Source organism: Aplysia californica, unplaced genomic scaffold, assembly GCF_000002075.1.
Source record: "Aplysia californica isolate F4 #8 unplaced genomic scaffold, AplCal3.0 scaffold00146, whole genome shotgun sequence".
Lineage (NCBI taxonomy): Eukaryota > Metazoa > Mollusca > Gastropoda > Aplysiida > Aplysiidae > Aplysia > Aplysia californica.
This window is the reverse complement of record NW_004797416.1, coordinates 412,764-431,393: the sequence shown is the minus strand read 5'-3', so window position 1 is coordinate 431,393 and position 18,630 is coordinate 412,764. Positions and strand designations below refer to the sequence as shown.

General features: G+C 41.1%; 1 protein-coding gene across 2 annotated transcripts in view; it reads right to left on the bottom strand.

Moving 5' to 3' along the window:
* Positions 1-18,630, bottom strand: part of LOC101845320 (centrosomal protein of 57 kDa-like) — a 78,661-nt gene that overhangs the window by 5,336 nt on the left and 54,695 nt on the right. The window contains exons 4-10 of one of the 2 annotated variants that reach the window (XM_005097087.3): positions 17,362-17,592; positions 10,373-10,611; positions 8,814-8,837; positions 5,594-5,671; positions 4,918-5,166; positions 2,579-2,802; positions 652-796 (exon numbers count right to left, since the gene is read on the bottom strand). In XM_005097087.3, the coding sequence (XP_005097144.2) occupies positions 652-796; positions 2,579-2,802; positions 4,918-5,166; positions 5,594-5,671; positions 8,814-8,837; positions 10,373-10,611; positions 17,362-17,592 (1,190 nt within the window). The remainder of the gene's footprint in view (positions 1-651; positions 797-2,578; positions 2,803-4,917; positions 5,167-5,593; positions 5,672-8,813; positions 8,838-10,372; positions 10,612-17,361; positions 17,593-18,630) is intronic. The other variant, XM_005097088.3, reaches the window with a different exon arrangement.

Below are 18,630 nucleotides of genomic sequence, written 5' to 3'. Positions count from 1 at the left end.
TTCAGTGAAAACTTTATTGGACATTTCCTCTCTATAAAACAGCTCTGTTCTCAACTTCCAACCCTTTTAAAGATTACAGTACAGGCATCCAGTTTCCCTTGAAACAGGGCTTAGCCTCCACATCCCATCACTACATGGAACACAGCGTTAAGTCACATCTTTGTCTCCATTCTTTTCTTTGACACCCTCTACTAAATTTGTTCTCCTTGCCATAAGAGAATCCTCACTAACCAGCAGAGAGACAGACATAGTCCAGCATCCATAACGTATTCGTTACGCATTTCCCTGCACCCCCTCCCCCCCCAATAAAACGTATTAAAAACATATGAGGGGAAATCTATCATATTAGGTAACTACATCTTTCAAAAGAATACTTTATCCTACTTATCCTGGGTTGGCATTACAGGATGGGTTGCAACAGCTGGTCTATTATCTAAATCAGGTTGAAAAAGGCATAAAAATAAAGCCACTAACTGTTGATAGTGGCCGCCTATAGTGCATGGGTAAATAATTTGTTGGTGCTATTATCGAGTATATAGTTAGTCAAGAATTTCAGCTGTCAGGTCAGGGACATCAAATCAGCAGACTCTCTAAGCCGTCAACAGTTCACGTGTTAAGAATAATCACACAGACACAACCACACATTCTCACCTTCTGCTGATGTTGCCGGACTTTAGCAATCTGTTGACCTTTGGCCTCCATGCGGGAGACCAAAACATCTAGCTCCTGCTCCAGCTGTTCCTGCAGCCGGCTGTCCCGACAGCTGTGTATCTGGTGCATGAGGTCCTGGTGCTCACTGGGGAACACATACACAAATAATAATAATGATAATTCACGAAGTGCCAGATCTGCAACAGACATCGGTGACCATGGTTCTCCATTCATTCCTTTGCTCGGATGCTCTTAAAAAAACTTTGTTTCCCTAACTTTCCCCTTTACCCATTTGTTTAGATTCCCTAAGTAGGTTGCTCTGGGCTTACCCCTGCCTCGTTTGCCCTCAATTTTGCCAGTGAGAGCTAGATGTTCTAGACCTTTATGTCTATTCAGGAGTCCCAAAAAACTGCATTTGTCTTTTCCCGATAGTTTTCAACAGTGAGCTTCCTACGTGGGCTTTATCAAGCACTATCTCATTTGAATAATAATAATAATAATATATGGCATTAATTTAGCGCTCAACCCTGATTAAAGAAAACAGGCTCTGTGCGTTTTATAATACAACAGTAATATATAATCAATACATTGTGTTCTGACCAAAAGAAAATCTCTCTCTAAATATTTATCCCATAAATTTAAAAACTAGAAACGACTTTAGCTGAAATTTGAATGAATTAAAGGATTTGATCTCTCTTCAACTACTGGGCACAGCATTCCAGATTCAAATGGATTATAAAATTCTGAAATTTTCTTCATTATCAGAGCTAAGACTGAAATATTACACTGATGATCAAACTAAGCATGTATTTTTTGCAGATTTTGACAACTGTGCAGTTGAAGAATAATGGCCTGGAGCTCGCTGATTCGCACACATAAAAATGCAACATGGCCATCAGAAATAAAAAATGTCCTTCAATTTCAAATCCATGATTTATATGTCATACTGTTAACCAAATTATACATGTCTCTGCAGATCCAGACAAGTGTGTGTCTTATGTACAAGGTCCTGGACCTGTTGGATGGGGGGGGGGGGGGGGAATAAGCAGAACAACTCGATCATCTAAACCAGTAACTTTCTTCATTCCGAAGGGTAGACCAAGGAGAACTTACTTGGAGAATTTAAACAGATGGTTTAACGGGAAAAGACTACGACGATAGAGTTTTTTTTTATCACTTTGCCGCCTCACCTGGCCGACTGGCAAAGTTCACCACCCAGTGAGTTTCTTTGGAGTTTCCCCAAAATATGATGGCAAAGTGTTAAGGGCATACAAGCAGAGAAATGAGTGGTGAACTTTGACTGAAGATATCTGCTGCAGATCTGACACAAGATAATGATGACAATGGAAATTAATAGAAATACGATTCAAATACATAGTGTTAAACAAATTTTATGTGTCTCTTTACAGAGGTAGGTCGAAAGAGTAACAATATTGTGGCACAAGTTGTTCTTTAAAAACATCAAATCTCGGTATCAAAGTCTCAAAATTAATTTTACTGCACTACTACAGCACACTCCTGTATGGAGAAATTTGCTTCCTGAAATAATGCCTGAAACACATTTTGACGGAAACACTGGCAACCTTTCCCACTCTTTTTTCCTTCCATCTTAGACTGCCATTTCGTCATCTTCATTCTTCATGTGCCATGGATATATCGCTGTCTTTCTTTTCACAGCAAAGCTATATGTTGATAAATCATGGCACAAAAACACCTAGGAGTCCCTTAAACTGAACACGCTTAATAGGAAACAACGGCAAACCAAAAACAAATAAAATCCGTTTTTATTTTCTTATATTTGAGCAGCCTCTCTAAACTGAAAACCCGGCTAAACTGAAGAAAATCTGGCGGTCCCCCAGATTTCGGTTTAAGCAGACTCTACCATGTTTTAATGGAAATTTTCAGACATCATCTACCAGTGACTAACCTGCTGAGCTGACCAAACTCGTCCTGTAGCTGTGACAGGAGGTCGTTAAGCTCCTGGTCAGTGCTGACCACACTGGACCCAGTGGAGGAGGCGGGGCTGTCTGACCTTTGACCTTCACTGCTCCCGTGGTGACACGAATTGGTGCACAGGGCTGTGTTGTGTGACTTCATCATGGCCAGGACCTTTTGCACGTTAGCACCAAGAGAATGACTGGGAGTGGTGGACTGTGGAGCACAGACAGGCACACATTACGATACAAAACACATGGACATTCTTAAAACAAACCAGCACTTATTGACATGCAAAATACATAAAAAATCTCACCACAGGCACATACAGATACAAACAGCAGAAAAAAACGTCTCACAACTAACAGCACATACTGACATAAAAAACACATGAAGGGGGCTCTCGTGGCCTAGAGGTTAAGGTGTTGGCATCTCATTCAAAGGTCCCGGGTTCGATTCTGGGTAGCGACCGAAAAATGTTCTTCTCTAAAATTGTCTCCTTTCACATCATTTCCTGCTCTCTAGCAATGTTCTGTCGCCTGCTTTCATTCCCACATTCTGCCCCCACCCCCTTACCTCCTTTGCCCCCTCCTCTGTGCTCCTGACTCTTTCTGCAGCCTTTCTACTGCTACTCCTTGGCTCCTCCTTACTGCTGTCTTTCTGCCACACCCCTGATCTTCTTATAGGAAAGATCTACACCTAGCCTTCTCGGACAAGGGCGGAAAATCTCGGAGGGCCCGTGTGCAAGTTGCGCACGTTAAAGATCCCTTGGTGGTCTAAAATCGACAAGAGTAGGCTTTGGCCGCCACCCGGGCAAAATTAAAAAATTTCCTACCAACTGAAAATATTAGGTGTGTCCCGAGCGCTCATATGACCGTATGCGGTTGCGAGTGCCGTAAAACACTTTACAAAAACAAACAAAAGAACGTGAAACTTCTCACAACAAACAGGCACATATTGACAAACAAAACATGAAACATACCACATCATCATCATCATTATTATCATACAGTGCCAGATCTCAGACAGACATTGGCGATCATGGTTCTTCATTCATTCCTTTGCTCGGATGCTCTCAAAAAAGCTACGTTTCCCTGATCTTCCCCTGTTACCCATTTGTTTAGGCTCCCCAAGTAGATTGTTTTGGGCCTACCCTACCTCATATCACAACACAAAATAAATAGCAACATATAGACAAACCAAGTATGAAACTTCTCACAACAAACAACTAGCATGAGCAATATTTGGGCCTTATTTACAGGAAAACCGGGAGGTGAACCAGACCATAATCTCGAGCTTCCTCTCCAAACAAGCATACCAGTATGTCAGAGTATGTATACTTTTCTTAAAAGTAATCTTTTATCCCCAATCTCTCTGGTAGAACGGTGTCACTGATAGGAGGATCTAGAATTTCATTTTTTTTTCCTCCTTCAGTGGTTTCTGTCTACTTTTTCTTGCACGAAATAACCCGTATCCTGACAATGTACTTTCTTTACTCAACTTGACTTAACATACAGGAATCATGCCAGGTACGATATTCACTTCTTTGTAGGTGCCCATTTAATTCACTCTAACACATGCACATACACACACACACATGCAAACACACACGGGGGGCTCTCGTGGCCTAGAGGTTAAGGTGTTCGCCTCTCATTCAAAGGTCCCGGGTTCGAATCCGGGTAGCGACTGAAAAATTTTCTTCTCTAAAATGTTCTCCTTTCACCTCCTTTCCTGCTCTCTTGCAATGTTCTGCTGTCTGCTTTCGTCTCCACTTTCTGCCCCCAACCCTCACCTCCTTTGCCCCCTCCTCTGGGCTCTTGACTCTTTCTGCAGTCTTTCTAATGCTACTTCTTGGCTCCCTCTCACTGCTGTCTTTCAGCCACACCTCTGATCTTCTGGTAGGAAAGATCTACACCTAGCCTTCTCGGACAAGGGCGAAAAAACTCAGAGGTCCTGCGTGCAAATTGCGCACGTTAAAGATCCCTTGGCGGTCTAAAATCGATAAGAGTAGGCTTCGGACGCCACGCGGGCAAAGTTCAAAATTTCCTACCTACTGACAATGTGTCCCGCGTGCTCATATGACCTTATGCAGTTGCGAGTGCCGTAAAACACTTACCACCCCCCCACCACAAAAAAACAACCACACACACAGGCAAACTCACACACACCAAGCACACTCAAACCCCCCCACCACTTGATACATAAATACATATATTCAAAAGAAAATCGACTGCTCAGAGTAAGATTCCCCCATACGGCCATTTTTGAAAAGTGACGTATGATGGAGCCTCACTTTGAGTAATTGAAATATACAAGACACAAACATTCTACCTTCCCAGCCACAAAAGGAATCTCTGCCAGGTTCAGTCTATAATGCCTTGAAGGCTCGGAAGATCTGCAGGCACTGGTTGGTCGCTTGACTGGTGGTGCTGCTGCCTTTTTCTTCTTCTTCTTTGGCGGTTTCTTTGTCCTTACCGCTGCTGAAACAGGGGCTGGACTCTTTATTGTACTGGATGGTGCCTGGGTGGAGATTTCTGTTCGCACAGGGGCCATTTTCTTGTCTCGGGTGGCAGTCTCCAACTGTAAGAACACAAAAAGACAAACATCTTATTGTTTGTGGCAAGGTTTGAAAGTACCGTTTTCAAGAGTGACAATATGTAAATTTACTATCTTTTAGATATTAAAAAACTTATTACGGAAATGATATATGAACATGTGTATGTGTGTTTGTGTGTGTGTGTGTGTGTGTGTGTGTGTGTGTGTGTGGAAAAGCATGTATGTATGAGTGAATAATCAAAAGCGTGTGCATTACCATATGTGAGAGACAACAAATAGACAGAAAAATAATATGCATAATGAAACAAAGAAAGGAGTATCTCATTCTCCTGAATCTTTTGAGCTCATCTTTCCACACAGACAGTAACAAATCAGAGGACATGAAGAAAGTGGTTTTTAAAGAAAAGATAAATGAGAGCGAGGGAACAGAAAACAAAAGTCAACTCTTCACCTGAGCCGTCCTATCCTGTAACGTTCTCCTGTGCAATTTCTCTTCCCTCACTTGGTTCTCCAACTGTTTAATTTTGGACTGCAATAAGAAAAAAACAAAACAATGGACAATGAATAGAATAAAGTGAAATGAAATATTTCTACTATAAATTCTCCTGGGAAAATTTGAATTGTGATGGCAAGTACAATGTAGACATATACAGTGGAGTCTGCTTGAACCGGAATCTGCAGGACAGATGGATCCCCCCCCCCCCCCCCCCCGCCCCCATTTAATTAAATGGGTTAAAAGTAGTGGTAGCTCAAATAAATTTTTTTTAAAACCCGGGAATTTTATTTTCTTTCAGTTTACCACTGTTATCGGATTAGATTCTAATCATGTTCGGTTTAAGAGAACTCCACCGTATAACACTTCAGAGATTACATAAATGACCTCCATCAATAATACATGAAATTACAACTAAAACAGACAACTTTACAAATATTACTCAATTGTTAGTTGCCACTGCATGCAGAGTCTTATTTTTTTTGGTTTTTCTCTCCAGTTAACATGTCTTGCTCAAGGACACATTTCAAAGACTACTGACCTAAACACTGTGTTACCAATATTGCTCGACTAGACATTTTTGTGGTTCTCTTGAGCTGACTGGTCACTTTGCCACTGGAGCCAGCCCCCCCCCCCCCCCCGTCACACTGACTACAAGCCTCATAACAGAGGAGGAACAATGAATAAGACAAGACAACCCCTAATATGCCCCAAAAGAGACTTTAAAAAGAAAGAACGGCGCAGATAATAATGAACAAACAAACAAAATTAAAAAGAAATTGTGAGGGAAAAAAAACCCAGTTACTCTAAGGAAAAACAAGCAAATGGCCTGAGAACTATCTTGAGGCATTGATAGATGAGTTCAATCTATATGGCTTATAAATTCTCTTTAGGAATGGAATGTGAAGTTCAAGCTATATAGCCCAAGAACTATTTAATTATCTTAAAGTATGGACAGGACAGTTCCCACTACATAGACCAAGAACTATCTATCTATCTATCTTGAGGCACAGACTGTACAGAATACTCTACACAACCCAAGAACTACGTATCTTGAAACATGAACAGAGCAGACCAAGCTACACGGCCCAAGAACAATCTTGAGACACTAACAGAACAGATCAAGCTACCCAGTCGAAGAACTATCTAACTATTTTGAGGCACAGATAGGATAAACCAAACTACACAGCCTATGAACTGTCTAACTATCTTGAGGCACACCAAGGGAGAAATCAAGTTACACAGCCTAAAATCTATCTGACCATCATGCTAAACAGCCCAAGAATTATTTTGAAACACAGACTGGACAATTCAAGCTATACATCCCAAGAACTATTGAACTACAATCTTGAGGCATGGACAGGACAGACCAAGCCAGAGGGTTGCATGGTCCTCACTATCTCTCCCTCCCCTCCGCTAAAGTATGACTTGACCATGGACCATAGTCTGCATTCTTTATTTATTTGTTGACAATTGGAAGAACATAACATTTTTGATACATATATAGTTTGTAATTCAAAATCTGCAGCATTCTATATAACTATTTTTTAAAAACCAAACCGTTACAAAGATCAAAGAATGAATCTCCAACATCTGACCCTATCATCATCTGTACATCATCAATATCACTTTCAGCAATGTTTAGTAATGGCCAATAGACAACAAAACTCTCTGTAATAAAGGACACAGAAAGAAGGACAACGCAAGGCAAAACCCCCCCAGAAAACAAAAACAAAACAACATAGTGACATGTGCCTATACTATAAAAAAGATGTGTATAAAAATGTGGACTAAGACTCCTTTTCACAGGGTGAAAGCATTCAGAGATCGTGCGGTGCGCACACACAGAGAACACTGTATAATGATGCAAGAAGACAAGTGAGTAAATTCAACATACAGTCACCGAAACGTGGGGCAAACACCATGATTATGCTGATCGTGCAATCAAATCAGGTACTGATATTTTATGGTGAAGAGTACATACAAGCAAAAGGATAAAAAAGGGATAATAGAAAATTCCCCACCCCCCACCTGTTTCTAAAATTACTTAAAAGCGTCTATTGCACATGTCGTTTAAGCGACCCAAATAACTTACACTGTGACTTGTATCATGTTCTCATGCTTTGTATTTTAAAGGTACAAGAGGAAGTTGATTTTTGTTCTTTTCTTTCAATAAGGCTCCATGCTTGTGCATCATTTTTCAGTTTGGGAAATTTCTATTATATGTTCAAAAGGAAGTCTTGCTTGTTTGAACAAAAGAAAGTAGAATATAAACTATAATGAAATACTTTGTTCTGGTACTGCACAGTGAATATTCACATTCAACCTCGGATGCACAGAAAAAAACAACCGTGCCGGGGAAAAGTGTTGTTTCACATCAACCTATAACGTTTAAAAAAACAATCTCAAGGCTCAAAGTAAATGGAATCAAAAGTTATTCACAAAAAACTATGATGTTTTTGCGTCAGACGAACTGCAAACAAAGATGGCAAAAACATATGATACAGTAGACATTGCCAATACGAGAATTGAACTCGTCTCTTTCGGTAGGTCGCACTCAAATCGAAAGGGGATGTAGTACATTTATTAATTTATTATTCAGTGGGAGAGAGAAGTCCTACATGTCACAGTGAGATTTTACCAAAAAATTATTCACAACAGTAAAGGAAGGGAAAAATGTGAGAGTGGGTGGGAATTTTAATGCACACACAACTGTGACGTCACAGATGATCTCACTACTCCAACAAATTGAGATACAGCGCAAAAGACTAAATCTAAACATTCTAATTTTTTCCAACGCTTCTAGCCTAACAGTAAGCACAAAGCTTGGCTTCCCTTTTCATGAGAAGGAAAATTGTCAGTGATGGAAATTCAAAGTCTGGACAAATGTTATGCTTAGGTTTATATAATTTGATACTAAGAAGAATTAACTATCATACCAATTGAAAATACAAATCCCTGATTAGTATTCATATTTCATGCTGTAATTCTTAAGTCAGACAAACTTAATCCTTAAATATTATACAGCATGCTGTTACTTTAAACTTCATATTTCTTATGAAACTGATTAAAGCAGATTTCACACCAGAGTGACAAAAAAAAAAAAAAAATGGTACAGAAGAAAGCTTTTATGTAAGAAACTGGCTATAGTTGACAAGGTGCAACATGAATCTAGTACCTCTGTCTTTTCGTCTTTTACTCTCTGGTGGTCCACATAGAAAATAAAAAACAAAATAGAAAAAAATGTTATGTTATGAATAAAATGAAACAAAGAGTAAGTACTCGAAGTAACAAGCCAGCCCTCTGGAACTTGACCTGGACACAAAATTTCTTCTACAATACATGTATACCAAACTAAAGGGAGGAAATAACTTCCAGAACTGTGTCTCAGCACAAAAAACTAAGGTGTTTTTAAAAAATCAACTAAATAGAATGAAATGAAGTAATAAAATCCAGAAACACTTTAAAATTAGCTCAATGCAAATTAAACAAAGGCACAGTTTTGATTCTGCCCACAAAAAGTTGACAATGACCTGGTTACAAACATTCCACATTTTTTAAAAACTCTTGGATTGAGATCATAGATGACACAAGGCAAATCTTACTGTCAGGATTAACTGCTCCTGTCAACGACTGAAAGACATTGTATCCGTCCATGCACTAAGTCTTCATTTCAAATACTGGATATGCATATAGTATATAGACTCTGGCGATACAGTGTGACTTTCAGCTTGTTTTTAACAAAATGATACCACTACAGTGTGAACTAAAAGACTAAAAACTAAATTCATAACTACAAGTCTCTTGTGAATGCCCAACTTCATGGTAGAGAACATTAAGGTGTGCATTGGCATGAGAAACAGCCGTGGGAAAATTGATTGCAATAAACATAAAGTACAAGACTGAATCTAAACAACACAACACTACCCCTTGATATTCAATAATGCATGATGCATAAATGATTATATTATGTATCTATACAAAAAAATGCGTCGTTCAAACATAGCCAAATTGACATTGTTTGCAGCTATACGAACCATCACCAGATAAAAGATGCCAGACTATGACCACAGCATGATACACAGAGACACAAACAAACAAAACAACAACCAAAGAATGAAAATAAACCAACCACCCAAAAGACACCTTGAGCTACTCAGTCAACAAAAAAACCCAAAATATCAACTTGTGACAGGTCATGGCAAAAGCTTCACAAGCCAAGCACGTGACATCCTCCACCAAAAGCGATAATGGCCATTTTGTGCTAGGGAAAAGTAAGACAAACAGACAAAATGGATGGACAGACAGATGGACAGACAGACAGACACAAAAGAAGAAACATTGGGAAGTAGAATTGGAACATAGTAGCCCCCCCCCCCTCCTCCCCAATATGCTGCTACAACCATGCCAAGTCCCTGCAATCAAGCGTAATAATCGTTGTAAAGCATAAAGTATGCTGTAGAGAATGAATATATGCACTACGGAAATGTGATTATTATAAATATCTTTTCCACTTATTATTATTTATCATCATCACTATCTATCAATGTAAGGTATAATGATCAATCATTACTTGCTGTTGTGTACTATTGTTATTATCACAATTATTGATCTTATTAAATACTATTTGTATCTATATTATCATCATTCTTCTTCATCTTCTACTTTTTTTTCTTTTCATCATTATTACATGTACAAGTATATCATTACGATGATGACCACGAGAGAACAACTGACCTCGGCCAGGGTCTGCGTGGCGGTGAGCCTGAGCTGGTCCCGTTCCAGCTCCTTGAGCCGGTCCAGGTGGACCTTGATGTCCGAGCCGGCCGCATCCCGGTCCTGGCGGGCCTGCAGCGTCTTCTCCATCAGGGAGCGCCGGTCCTGCTCCGAGTTCTCTACCAGCTTGCGCATGTAGTCCAGCTGCTGCTCTAGCACCTGGCACCGGCCCTCGGCGGATGACAGCTGGCCCTCCAGCTCTGAAACAAGACCGAAATTTTATATCATTGCACGTGCGCTGGGATAGTCTGGTGCAGTATGTATAAGTAGTAAGACTGCAGCAAATCTGCACTTATCACTACATGGCATTGGACAGAAGGGTGAGAGCCAAGCTGTTGCTGGATCGATAACAACTGCAACATGTATAAGTAAGAATTTAAAAAAAAGTTTTAGCAAGAGTTTTACGGCACTTGCAACACAATGAGGTCATATAAGTGCTGAAGATTATAGGTGTTACAAGAGAGTAACAAACACAAAAAAGAAGGAGCAGAGATCAGGACAATAGATGTTGGATAGGAAAGGAGCAAACCACACCAGAGCATCCACCAACCACCCACAAGTAAGAGTGTCAACATGCTTGCAAATGCAAAAGGTCAATTTTATTTATATAGATTTGTTCTTCAAAGCATAAATTCACAGTATGGTTGATTTTTTGGATATTCACTTGGCACCAGCCCTTAGCAAACGACAGTTCTGAAACAGTTCAGAGATTGCACGCGCTCAGTCTACTGCGGTATAAGTAAAGATTTTACGGCGCTCACAACAACATCATGTCAATTTTATTACTATGAATTTGTTTTTCAACGCATAAATACACAACAGTAGGGCTGGTTTTATGATGTTGCAAAATTTCCACTTCCCTCAACTTTGGTTAAATAAAAAATAAAAAAACATATATTTTTCAAACTTACACCTTAATTCTCTTGATATTGACAAAAACGATATACCCCTAGTTGAATTTCACTTGTTCAAAGTTTTGTTGAAATTGGTAAAAAAATTACAGAGCTATTTCCCTTTAAATGGTTATCTTCCCCCCCCCCCCCCCCCCCCCATTTCTTTTCTTTTACAAATATGATCCAATTCTATCTACTCCTGATGTAGCTCCCGAGAACCATTTGCTTGTTAGAGTAAAGAAAGAGAAGCACATCGACACAATAATAGCCATTTAGTGCTGGGAAAAGTAAGGAAGACAAACAGAAACAACAGAGAGAAAGTAAAGAAGTAAGACCTACCAATGGCGCCCTCCAACCACCCTCTTCAAGTGCCGAGTACTGCCAATAAAAAAAAATAAAGCTTGCAGAATGGTTATGGCCAGGAAGTAGATAGTTTTAAAAAATACCAGAGCATGTGAACCACCTTTGTGCACTTGTCGATGTGCACACACTCCTACTAGATTCTAGACACTGAACAACTTGTATGATATTGGGAAGTAACTTAGTCAAACAACCGGCCACCGCCCTGACAGCCAAACGGACAGCAATGACCACATACAGAGACCTACGCACACAAAATACGCCTACACACAGCAATACGCGCGCGTGCGCGCATGGCACACACTAACACACACACACACACACAAAGCCAACACCATCATATCAAACACACAAGTAGACAGACAGACAGACAGACAGACAGACAGACAGACAGACAGACAGACAGACAGACAGCACCTAAAACGGAAAGCAAATGTAGGCAGGAATGTTGAAGAACTTCGCCAGCCAGACTAGTGCTTAATGTCCCATTAAAATGTAAGATACAAAACCAGTCGTTCTCCATGCACAAACACAGTGTACAGAGCGCATGTGTCACAACACGGCGGAATCAGGCGCTCGTCAAATTTTGGGCACATGGAGCTATTGGTATAATCTTAAAGCCTGTTCATTTGCCTTGCTTTTAACGAACCCCCCCCCCCAAAAAAAACAAACAAAAACAAACCCAACAACAAAAAACAAACAACAAAACAAAACAAAACAACAACAACAACAACAACAAAACCCAGCAGCAACAAACAAACAAACAAACAAACAAAACAAAACAAAAAAACAAACAAAAATAAAACAAAACAAAAAACAACTTATCTATCAAGGATATAATCTGAGATACATTATGCGATTAAAGGAGGTATGGGCCGCCTGGTGACAGAGGTAGAAATAACGAGAAAATGGCCGCAACAGTTTGGTGAAGTGTAAATTTAGGGTTTTTTGAGTTTTTTTAAAAGGCGCCTTTGATCAGCAAAATCCGTGCAGGAATGTGATTTTATGTTTTTTGTTTTGGTAAGTGTTTTACGGCTCTCGCAACTGCATAAGGTCATTTGAGCGCGCGGGACACATTAAACATTAATTTTCAGTTTGGTAGCATTTTTTAATTTGCTTGGGTGAAAGCCGCGCGCTACTCTTATCTATTTCGGACCACCCAAGGATCTTTAACGAGCACAACATGCACACGGGACCTCCGAAATGTTTCGCACTTATCCGAGAAGCCTAGATATTCGATCTTACCTACCCAAGATCTGGGGTGCGGCTGAAGAAAAACAGCAGTAAAAAGGAGCCAGGGAGTAGCAATGGAAAGGCTGCAGAAAGCAGAGATGAAAGCAGACGAAATAACATGGTTAGAGAGCAGGAAAAAAGGTGAAAGGACATCTCAGAGGTGCGCGAACACTGAAACCTCTAGACCACGAGAGCCCCCATGTGGTTTTAGATGGATATGAAAAGTGTAGAGCCCAAATCAAGAAAAAAATCGATAAAAAATAGTCCAACGCGAAGAAAAAATGTCGGTTTCTTCGATTTCAGTATCTTGACGAGCACCTGATTTCACCACAGTGTCACGCAAAAGTTTCTTCAATGGGCGCGTGCTGTATTAGACAAACGCACTTGGACTTCTTCTCTTTAACAAGTAAAAACTTGGACCCAAATACGCAGCCGTTGCACCTCTCTTGCACAAAAGTGCGAAGCTCTGCCATGAAAATGCATGCGCCCGAAAAAAACCCAACTAACCCAAACAAAAAAGAAAAAAAAGTGAGCGCGTAAGTAAGTGAATGTTAATGTGCAAGGCGAGAGCCTAATGCCATTAAAATCTCCAGACAAAGGCGCTTTCATTGAATGCACAGCTATGAGAAGACACACTCTATTGTATTGAGTGTGAAATTATTTTCTACCCGACCTGTGAACACCCCCAGTAAGATCGTCTTTCGCTCTTGCAAAATTGTGCAAAAGGAAAACTAAAAACGTTATCTATATAAAAGCTAACTAACAAAAAAGCAACAAAACGGCATAAAAAAGTAGAGAGGGTCATCCAAAATTCAAAAGCACGAGTTCATATATTGGATTCTTAGCCTAGAACCGCAAGGCGACAAAACTGTTGGCTAATGGTTTTGTCGGTGAACTGTAGACAATGAAAACAAGAGAAGCCGACCACCTCAAAACAACACATCTGTTTTGTCCTGCTCCTCTTATTTTCGTTTCAGAAATAATTTTACGGCACTTGCAACACAATAACGTCATTAAAAAAAAAATAGTTGAGGGTTTTATAGCGCTCGCAACTGCATACGGTGATATGAGCGTCAAGGGGTGGGTGTCAACAGAGAAGTCTTTACAGGGAATCAGACTTACTCTGCTCACCTCTCTAGTTTCAACAGCACAAGGTCTGCTTCGACTATCAAGGCACCCCGGAAATAGCAGGTCACAAGAGAGTGACAAACATACAAATGAAGTAGAGGAAAATGACAATAGTAAGGATTAGGAAAGAAAAAGCAGCAGTTCCTTGTTGTAGATCAGGCACAGATATGAGAGTGACATGAATCAGCCCATTTACAATTCTACTGTGCTTGAACGAGAAATGCCCCCCCCCCCCTTTGGGAATGGCCTAAAGACACTACAGTCAGTGGCACTGCCTCAGGGGGGGGGGGGGGGGGGGGGGGACGGGACAATTAGGTACAAGTGTCGAAGATTAGAAGTGTTACTACAAAGTAACAAATATGAAAAGGGGGGAAGAGAGACAAGGACGACAGATGCTTGACAGCAAAAAAAAAAAAAAAAAAGGATCAAACCACACCAGAGCTTCCGCAAACCATCCACTATCTTATTTTCATTGCCCATAACCAAAGCCTACTGTATTTACGTTTGAGTAAAAAGAAGCACATCGACACAAAACTGACTGGTCATTTAGTGCTGGACAAAAAGTAGTTTTAGTTTTAGTAAGAGTTTTACGGCACTCGCAACACAATAAGCTCATATAAATGTGGAAGATTAGAAGTGTTACGAGAGAGTAAAAAAATAAACCCAGAAAAAAGAAGGAGGGGAGGTAAAGACGAAAGATGTTTGATGGGAAAGAAGAAGCAAACCACACCAGAGCACCCGCCAATCACCCACGAGAAAAAGTAAGACAGACAGAAAGAAAAAAACAGAGGGAAAATAAATAAGAAGGATCACATAGTGGCACCCTCCAACCACCCGCTCATTATCCCCAACTATATTTTGTTGGCACTAAAAGCCTACGATAAAATGCTATGAGTGGAGGTAGAAAGTGCACCTAAAAGTGCAGAACAAGGGACATTATTCAAGTCTGGTTGAATTCTCGATCATACAACGGTTTCCCACAAATTAAACTTTAAAGTGCCCCTCAGCAACCTATCATCTCCCCCTCTCTCCCTTTAAAAAAAACAAACAAACAACCCCCCCCCCAAAAAAAACAACAACAACCAACCAACCAACAACAACAACCCAAACAAGATCTAAAAAAAAAGACCCAAACAACATAACCCATAAAACAACACTCGCCAAATCACACACACAGAGATGCAAGCGTTATGGGGGAAAAGAGTATAGCCACAGACAGAGGGAAACAAGCTAAAGAGAGAGCGTGAGAAATAATTGCAATGGTTCCATGTTTTACGCCTACATCCACACAATTCATATTGTTTCGGAGGAGGGCAGTTTGTATGTATGTATAGTATAGGGTTTTACGGCGCTCGCAACTGCTAAGGTCATATGAGGGCAGTTTCGACCTTGCCTATCAGGGTAAACCCAGGCTGAGTGGGAGACAACAGCCAAGCAAACAGACGAGAGACGCTATGTAAAAAATCTTCCCTACTCAGGTATAGAACCTACGCCTACTGCGAGAAACGGCAAATAATCTTACAGCTAATCTACAACAGAAAGAGGTGGGGTGGAGAGAAGAGAGAGAGAGAGAGAGAGAGAGAGAGAGAGAGAGAGAGAGAGAGAGAGAGAGAGAGAGAGAGAGAGAGAGAGAGAGAGAGAAAGAGAGAGAGAGAGAGAGAGAGAAGAGAGAGAGAAGAGAGAGAAAGAAAGAGAGAGAGAAAGAAAGAGAGAGAGAGAGAGAGAGAGAGAGAGAGAGAGAGAGAGAGAGAGAGAGACAGACAGACAGACAGACAGACAGACAGACAGACAGACAGACAGACAGACAGACAGACAGACAGACAGACAGACAGACAGTTTTTATTTTGTTCAATACAATCTGGATCTACCCTTGCCTCTATTTGCCTTCAATTTTGCCAGTTAGAGCCAGATGCTCAAGTACTTTAAAAATATTCAAGAGTCCCAGGAACTGCATATTATTATTGTGTCTTTTCTTGATTGCTTTTTTTTTCAGCCAGCGGCCCAAGAGGGCTTCTTCAATTACTATACAACCTCGAGCAGCCTATGTGGGTTTCTTCAATTACTATACAGCCTCGAGTAGCCTTTCTGGGCTTCTTCAATTACTGTAGTTTTTAGAAGAGTTTTTTATTTTTTGTTTTTGTAGAGGTTTTATGTCGTTTGAAACTGCATAAGGTCATATGAGCGCCAAGGGGTTGGTGTCAACAGAAAAGTCCTTACAGGGAATGAGACTTACTCTGCTCACCTCTCTAGCTTTAACAGCACAAAGTCTGCTTCCACTATCAAGGCACCCCGGAAATAGCGGGTCACACAAGTGTGACAAACATACAAAAGAAGTAGAGGTAGAATGACGGTACTAAGGTGGTTTAGGAAAGAAAAAGCAGCAGTTCCATGTTGCAGTTCAGGCACAGTTATGAAGATGAAATTGATGAATCAGCCCATTTGTTTTAGTAGAGGTTTTACGGCGCTCGCAACTGCATAAGGTCATAAGAGCGCCAAGGGGTGGATGTCAACAGAGTAGTCCTTACAGGGAATCAGACTTACTCTGATCACCGCTCTAGCTTCAACAGCACAAAGTCTGCTTCGACTATCAAGGCATCCCGGAAATAGCGGGTCACATAAGTGTCACAAACATATAAAAGAAATAGAAGAAAATGACGATAGTAAGGATTAGGAAAGAAAAAGCAGCAGTTCCCTGTTGTAGTTCAGGCACAGTTATGAGCATGACAGTGCTGGATCAGCCCTCTTACATTTCTACTGTGCATTAGAACGAGAAATGTCTCCCCTTTGGGAATGGCCTAAAGACACTTCAGTCATTGGCACCCGGGGGGGGGGGCGTAATCAGCCCATTTATAATTACAATTTTGCTATGCATAAAAACTCGAAATGTTGTCCACCCTATTGGGAATGGCCTAAGACACTTCAGTCAGTAGCAACGCCCCGGAAGGGGGGGGGGGGGGGTAGTAAGAGTTAAACGGGATTTTCAACACAAAGGTCATACAGGTGCCGAAGATTAGAGATGTTACGAGATAGTAGTATACGACTAAAAAAAAGGGGAGGAAAGAAGGAGCAAACCAGGAGGGATAAGGATGATAGATGGGAAATTCGTGTAAAGTGTCTTTCCCAAAGAAACAAAGTCGGACTGAGCTGAGGATAGGGAAAGAAGGAGCAAGTCAGGAGAGATAACGATGATAGATGTTTGATGGGGGAAAGAAGGAACAAACCAGGAGAGATTAGGAGGATAAATAATGTTTAATATAAAAGAAGCCTGAGCAAACCACACCAGAGCACCCGCCAACCGCCAACCTTCAAGTACCGTTCCACAACCTCCCAACTCACCTCGGGTCTGGCTACCGACGTATCCCCCGCCTCCCCCGCCGTTCGTGACGGGGCCACCGGCGCCGCCGCTGCTGCTGGTGTCCGTGTGTGTAGCCTTTCGGTCGGAGGAGACGAGCCCCTTGTACTGCTCCGTCTCCTCGGCCAGACATCGCAGGTTGTGCTCCGCGGCCGTCCGCTCGATCTCCAACTTCTTCACCTTATCCTGGAGGTTCCGCAAGGCGGAGATCACCGCTGGAGGTGAAAAACAACAATTAGTAGTAGAGATAGAATGTTATATACTATTCCACATATTTAATTGTTCAAGGGGACATACAGCAGAGCATCCTGTTAGGAGGTAAAAAAACCTACACAGGAGCGCACAGTCAAACCTGATCTTACGATTTCCCGTTTAAGTAAGTCATCCGTACAGACGACCAGTGCCCACTTCTCCTCTTGCATTTTTTCAATAATATCACAATGACAGTTAAATAAGATTACCATATCTAAGATGGCAAAAGGGTGGTCGTCTTGAACAAGTTCGATTGTATTTCTATCTCCGTTGATTACAAAGTACCCATTAGAAGCAGGTGCAGATTAAAAACCTCCAGACGAAAGGTAAACTGAAATGGTTCGGGCTCATTACAAGATCACTACGACAACCCTGTAGGGCACCCTCCAAGGAGGTTGATCTGAACGTATTTAAAAATTTTTTTTTTAAAATTCAGTAAGAGTTTCACAGAACTTAAAACAAGTAGATTACTGTATAAGCGTCGAAGATCAATTGTGAAATGGTATAGGTTTTACGCCTTTCAACACTATTAGGTTATTTAACATGCGGGACCTCCGAGTTTAACGTCAATCTCCAAAAGGACTGAGCCAAATGGGAAGTTCGTGTAGAGTGCCTTTCCCAAGGACACAACGTCGGACCGAGCTGAGGCTCAAAACTCAAAACCCACAATCGAAGATTAGAGGTGTTACAAGGGAGTAACAGACATACAAAATGAATGACGAGAGATAAGGGCAACAAATGTTTGATAGAGAAGGAGCAGAACCTCCGCCAACCACCCACTCCCAGAAAGGACAGCATGAGGCTGAGTGACATACTGAAAGGGATAGCAGAGTTGGAGGTCGTCCGTGATGCCCTAATGGCTGATGATTGATGGATAGGTGTGAGGTAAAAGATCAAAGGGAAATAATAAAATACCTTTCTGTTGGACACAACATTCAATTCGGCGGAACTGAGATTCGAACCCCTAGATCTTACAACAGCAAGGCATATGCCGATTAAAG